The sequence below is a fragment of the Alligator sinensis genome, unplaced genomic scaffold (genome assembly GCF_000455745.1).
Source record: "Alligator sinensis unplaced genomic scaffold, ASM45574v1 scaffold720_1, whole genome shotgun sequence".
NCBI classification, from domain to species: Eukaryota; Metazoa; Chordata; order Crocodylia; family Alligatoridae; genus Alligator; species Alligator sinensis.
In genome coordinates, this window is record NW_005842026.1 from 1,876,644 (window position 1) to 1,882,817 (window position 6,174).

The 6,174-nt window shown below is 42.6% G+C and overlaps 1 protein-coding gene across 7 annotated transcripts in view; it reads left to right on the forward strand.

Moving 5' to 3' along the window:
• Positions 1–6,174, forward strand: part of HEATR5A (HEAT repeat containing 5A) — a 129,900-nt gene that overhangs the window by 2,349 nt on the left and 121,377 nt on the right. For 2 of the 7 annotated variants that reach the window (XM_025202447.1, XM_025202448.1), the window contains exon 1: positions 13–299. The exons of 1 other annotated variant lie outside the window; for it this stretch is intronic. In XM_025202447.1, coding sequence (XP_025058232.1) covers positions 141–299 — 159 coding nt within the window. In that variant the 5' untranslated portion in view covers positions 13–140. Of the gene's footprint in view, positions 1–12; positions 300–1,831; positions 2,045–6,174 lie in introns of those variants that run through there. 4 more of the 7 variants (XM_025202449.1, XM_006022255.3, XM_025202450.1 and 1 more) reach the window with 3 other exon arrangements.

Consider the following 6,174-nt stretch of genomic DNA (forward strand, 5'->3'; position numbering starts at 1 on the left):
AGCCGGACCCGCTCCTCGCGGCCCAGGCAGGTGCCGGCGAGCCTGGCGGGGAAGGACGGTGAGGTAGGAATGAGCCGCCGGCCTGGGGAGCAGCACCCCCTCCACGGGGAGGAAATGAAAGCAAACTCATCCCGAAGTGGATGGCTTCCAGCTGTGGCCCGGCTTTCCCTGCCCTCCTTTCGGTCAAGGCGGGAGGCAGAGGTACCTTGTCACTGAAGACAACAGGCCGCCTTCTTTCGTGCCAGCCCCCGCCAATACTTTTCTGGAGACAACGCTTTTCTGGGGGATGCTCAACAAAGGTAAAAGCAGAGAGGAGCGGATAGGTCTGGGGTGTCCAGTACTCAGGGTTGACCAGCATTCAAATTACACTTTGACTCTTGGGGCAGGTCTGCAAAAAATATTAAACCAGTTTATTGAAAGGAGCAATCGGATCGGAGACCACCCCCCATTATGATTTTCAAATCTTACAAGGGGACTCTTGCCTCTTATGGGGGTGGGGCTCAGCCTCCCCTGTAATTCGCAGCTTGGGGTTGATTCCTTCTTTGCTGCTGGTAGGTTTTCATAAGCCTTGCAGAGGAGGGGGATCTGGCATTCACATCCTGTAAGTTAGCAAACGGTTGGGGTTTTATTTATCAATTGATTTTCGGCTTATTAAAACAAAAAACGAGTTTGAGCCATGCTGGAAGAGGCAGTGCATATCATGCTCCTGCAGCAGTTGGCGTTTTGAGTATCTCCTGGTCCTGTTCTGCCAGTGGGCCAGACTAAATGACACGGGTGTATAAAACAGCAGAGCGCTGTCTGCAGAAGGGCTGTTAACATTGCTTCAGTTGGAGGAGCTTGCACTTGGGAAGCTTTGAAGGGGAAGTGAGAAGACAACCAGGAAAACCCTGTTCAAGGCTACAAGGAATGGACTGCTTGGATGGGCAAATAGCAGGGTACTGAAAAGAAAGTGCCAGAAGGCAGACCTTAGCCAAACTTTGCTTCCTTTTCTGCACAATTGTTGGCGTATATGAGATCTGTTGAGCAACTGACTTGATCCTTTTTTTTAATTCTGGTTTAATGTGGGTGAATTTGGTGGGTATTAAATGATTATGGCTATACTTTTAAATCATGAATACATTACTTTTTTGTGTTGTAATGCCAGAAATTGTCTTGCTTTCTTCACAAAGGTTAACCATCAGCAAATGCTTGTTGTTGTTCTTCTGTGATAGGGCATGTTTAAGCATTTGTAATGGGCTCATGTTGATCTTTTCATATGTAAGAGTAAGAGCAGAGATGCTGAAACTGGGTTCTTTCTGCCTACTTGTCTAGTTTGCTAATTGACCAAGTTCCAACATTAGAAATTTGTTGTACTGGAAGATTCTTTCTAAAATTAAAATTCCACTTTTAATTTTTCAGCGGTTAAACACTATGCTGTAAAGAAATGATATATTTACCAGCAAAAAAAATTCAGGTTATTTATTATTATGCATATAATGTTATTCTGTATAATAATAAATATATTATACAGAATTTCAAAAGGTTAGATCCTGATTTGGAAAACACTTCCATGTGCTTAAACTTTATTTATGCTACTATAGATTATTTGTTTAAAAGACCAAGGCCTTATGGTTCAGTAACTAAGCAGCATGTAGTGTGAAATATTCTGGATAAATTCTAGTGCTGCTTTTTAATAACAATTAGAATTCATATGGCTAAGTTTCCTACTTCATTTTTTTTCTCTAATAGTAAAATATTCTAAACATTAACGTTTAGCTAACATTTTATCTGGTTTCTTGTATTTGTTTGGTTTGAATGAAAGTGAGCTCTACATTCTTACGTTTATCTGTAGAATGAGAGAGCAAGGATGAATTCCAGCTCTGAACATAGACCATATTTGGAGTCATCAAAGAATTATCCAGCCAGAGCAGTAGGCCAGAATTGCTTCACATGGTTTTGTTAAGTAAGAATTTACTCCACAGGCACACCACAGCATAACAGAGGACATTGCAGCCTAACATCTTAAGTAGAGAGAAACTACTGGGAAAAGCCATGTAATCTAAAGGTTTGTCATCACCCTTTCTTCAGTTACCGTTACTAATCAGACTTTTTCTGTAAGTAGGGAATAATTGTTTCAGTATAGTCCTGCAGAAGCTAAGATTTTTTTTATTTTTTTTTTTTATGTAGAATCATTATAAAATCTTTAGAGCATTTAGATAATCTGCTTAACCACAGTTGCCAAGATTTATTTTCAAATTATTCTAAGAGTAGCATTCTAAGAGAGTAGGATCAGGCTAAACAGAAGGAAGCACTACTTTCCAGTCAGGGCGACTAGGATCTGGACCCAGCTTCCAAGGGAAGTGGTGCTTGTTCCTACCCTGGGGGTCTTCAAAAGGAGGCTAGATAATCACCTAGTTGGGGTTGTTTGACCCCAGCATTCTTTCCTGTCCATGGCAGGGGGTCAGCCTTGATCTGCTCTAGGTCCCTTCCGACCCTACCAACTATGAAACTATACGCAGCTAAGATTTTTCAGGTCCTGGTTTTTTACAGCAGCAGGATCTGTTTCTTAATACTACTTATTCATGTATTAAAGGTTCTGTCCTTTGTAAAATATTTTACATTGGTTGAATCCTATTTATGTTATATTATGACATAAGTCTTGGCTTCTTAACAGGTTGCCAAACCTTCAGTCCTTGTGCAGTTGTGTCCCCTTTTAAGTCGGGGGAAGTTTTAAGAGTTCAGGAAGTGCAGGGTCAGACTCCAAAAATATATATAATTTGCCTAGTAAATAAAATTTAAAACTAAAGATATATTCTGATTTTATTTCTCTAAGGTCAGTAAATCAAGATGAATTCTGTCAATTAATAACTGTGCAAATTCATGGAAGTTGCCTGATGATTTTAGTACAGCTATAGGACCAAAAGATGAGAATGAACAGACCTTTCTCTTGTCATAAAGTCGGAGGAGTCCGTTAGAAATATAGCTTATTTTTTAAGGCATTCTTAAATAGGTGTGGTTAAGTACTTAAAATAGGTCTGTGCATTGATTGTTTTGCATAGTCACCAAAGGAGCAGAAGTAATGATCATCCTATTAAATTTTTACAGCAACCCTGTAGGAATAAAATTGATTAGAACTGTTAACCACAGACTAAATATTATAGATTGGAAGACCCTCTCTGGAATATATTGGTTATGTTTCTCCTTAGACTTGTTAGTCAATCTGACTCCTAAGAAAAAAGGAGTTGTTCAAAAATAGTTAAAATTGTAGTACTCTGGGCTTCTGTAGCACTTTGTGGTGAAAAACAGGCACTTGCTGCTAGGGAATTTGAGTGGGGTTTCATGTTTCTGATTGAATTAGTGTGACTGAGTGCATAGACCAGGGGTTCTCAATCCCCGGGCCACGGCAGGTTGGCTGCTGGTCCACAGCACGGTTGGCTGCCAGACTGGAAAAGGCCATGAACCGACAAACCGTGGCCCCCCCCAAACCTAGGCAGAGAGGCCGCGGCTCTTTCTGCAGGGCCTGTGGCAGTGCAGGGTTTGGCCCCCCGCTTCCCCACCCCGCCCAGGGGTTGGGGGTATCCTTACCTGTCTGCTGGCTGGAAATTCCAGCCTCAGTCAGCCGTGACTGCCGGGCTGCAGTTTGCCGGGCTGCAGCATAAAAACTTTGAGAACCCCTAACATAGACCATAATATACGGGGTGCTATATTGTCACAAGTACAGGAAAAGGATTATTACTAGTATTATCAAATGTGCTTTTTCTCACTGCTGTTAGAATATAACGTTTGGAGTCTAGGACACTATATCTGTTTATTGATCGTACATCTGTTTTTGTACCAAATGGTGCAGAAATGTTTTTGGACTTCTTGCTCAATATTAATTTAAAAATAAAATGTAAGATAATGGTTATTGTAAGTTACTGCAACGCTTGCTTTTAATTTTCACTACTGAGTAGAAGCAGACGATCATGGTTTACTCGATCTTTATCTTATTGTTACCTGAATACCCAAAGTAAATTCTACCTGCATGGGTAGAGAGAGACAAGGTATTGGAACAACAATGAGGGATCAAATGGTAATTATTAATAAATAGAAATCATACGGGTCTGGGAAGAACATTGCAAATAAAATAAACTGCGTAGTGGCTTGCATTATTTATCACTGCTCATCCTTGGAGTAATAAGCCATGATTAAAACTTCATTTTTTGGGATGGGGGATTGCTTAGAGGCAGGATTATTAAGGATAATCTTTATTTCCCCTTCACCCCCTCACCCCCCAAAAACAAAATATGGATACCTGGAGATAGGCAGAGGAATTAAAGTCTACTAAAGTTATAACTGTTGCTCATAATTAAAATTTACAGTTACATACTTACAGAGCTCAGCATTTATGTACACCCACACATTTTGGAGAAAAGCATTCTATAGTAGATCTGGAGTGTCTCTTTCAATGATGGCCTGTTTGACAATCACAGATACTGCAAATTCAATACTGAGACTCATTGCACCTCCCTCAATTTCATTTGATTTGTGGCTTACTTATATCCTGGAATGAGTGATATTCTAGTGTTCTTATTTTAGGACCAGTCCTTAAAGTAACTTCTCCAAATGACTTATGGGTAAACCAGAGGTTTTTTTTTTCTAAGTAGGTCACTTAATTTTCCTTGATATGATGTCAGGGGCTTTGGTAACCAAATTACTGTTGCCATTTTTGGTGTTTGAATGTTGTGATCTCTACAGATTTATAGTACTGAGCAACGTATCAGTCCAGTACTCATTTACAGAGAACATGATCTGATTCAACCTTGCAAAATTACCTGCCAACTTGGCATGTAGAAAAATTATTTTTCATTATCATCACCATAGTGATAAAGGTAGTCTAGTACAATTTCCATGTCATCATGAAGATAGGCTAGTACATAGGCTCAACCACCTGGGCGACAGCGATCATCACCTGCTGGAATTCACCATCCAGTGTAAGGTGGCAAAGGCCTGCAGCAAGGCAGCAGGCCTGGACTTCAGGAGGACGGATTTCAATGAGGTAAGGAGAATAGTAGGGGAGGCACTGAGGTCCCGGAGGGGAGAGAAGTCAGGTGTCCAAGAAGAGTGGTTGTTCCTTAAGGAGACGATCCTCTAAGCGCAAAGGGAGGTAATCCCAACATGGATCAAAGGGGGCAAGAGGGTGCAAAAGCCCCTATGGCTCACCAAAAGCATATGGGAACATCTACTAGCTAAAAAGGAGGTGTACACCCAATGGAAGGGAGGGGCCATCACCAGGGAAGACTATGCCTCGGTTGCTCGGGGCTGTAGGGGGGCAGTCAGGAAGGCTAAGGTGGAGATGGAACTGGAACTAGCTACCTGGATCAAGGACAACAAGAAGTCTTTTTTTAAATACATAGGCGGTAAAAAGAAGGTACCGGGTAACGTGGGGCCCCTGCAAGGCATGCTAGGACATGGTCATCGCTCCAGATGACAAAGTCTAACCTATTTAACAATTTCTTTGTCTCCATTTTTCTGAGCAGGGACCCAGGTCACCCCCTGCACTGGGACCCCCGTAGGCTCTAGGGGAGGCGCACCCAGGCCTAGGGTCAGTGAGGACTTAGGGAACTTCTGGAGGGACTGGACGTATTTAAATCAGCTGGTCCTGACGATCTCCACCCCAGAGTGCTGAGGGAATTAGCAGAGGTCATTGCGGGACCCCTGGCATGGCTTTACGAGCACTCGTGGTGCTCTGGTGTGGTGCCAGAGGACTGGAAAAGGGTCAATGTGGTTCCCATTTTCAAAAAAGGGAGGAAGGAAGACCCAGGAAACTATAGACCAGTTAGTCTTACCTTGATTTTGGGTAAGCTTTTTGAGAGAATTATCCTGGCACATGTCCGCAAGGGGCCAGCAGGGGAGATTATGCTTAGGGGCAACCAGCATGGGTTCATTAGAGGCAGGTCCTGTCAAACCAACCTGGTGGCCCTCTACGACCAGGTCACAAAATCCTTAGACGCAGGGGTAGCAGTGGACATAGTCTTTCTGGACTTCAGGAAGGCCTTCAACACTGTCTCTCACCCCATTCTCATTAAAAAAACTAGGGGACTGTGGCATTGACACCTATACAGTCAATTGGGTCACTAACTGGCTGGAGGGTCGCACCCAGAGAGTGGTAGAGGATGGGTCTTATTCGACCTGGAGGGATGTGGGCAGTGGGGT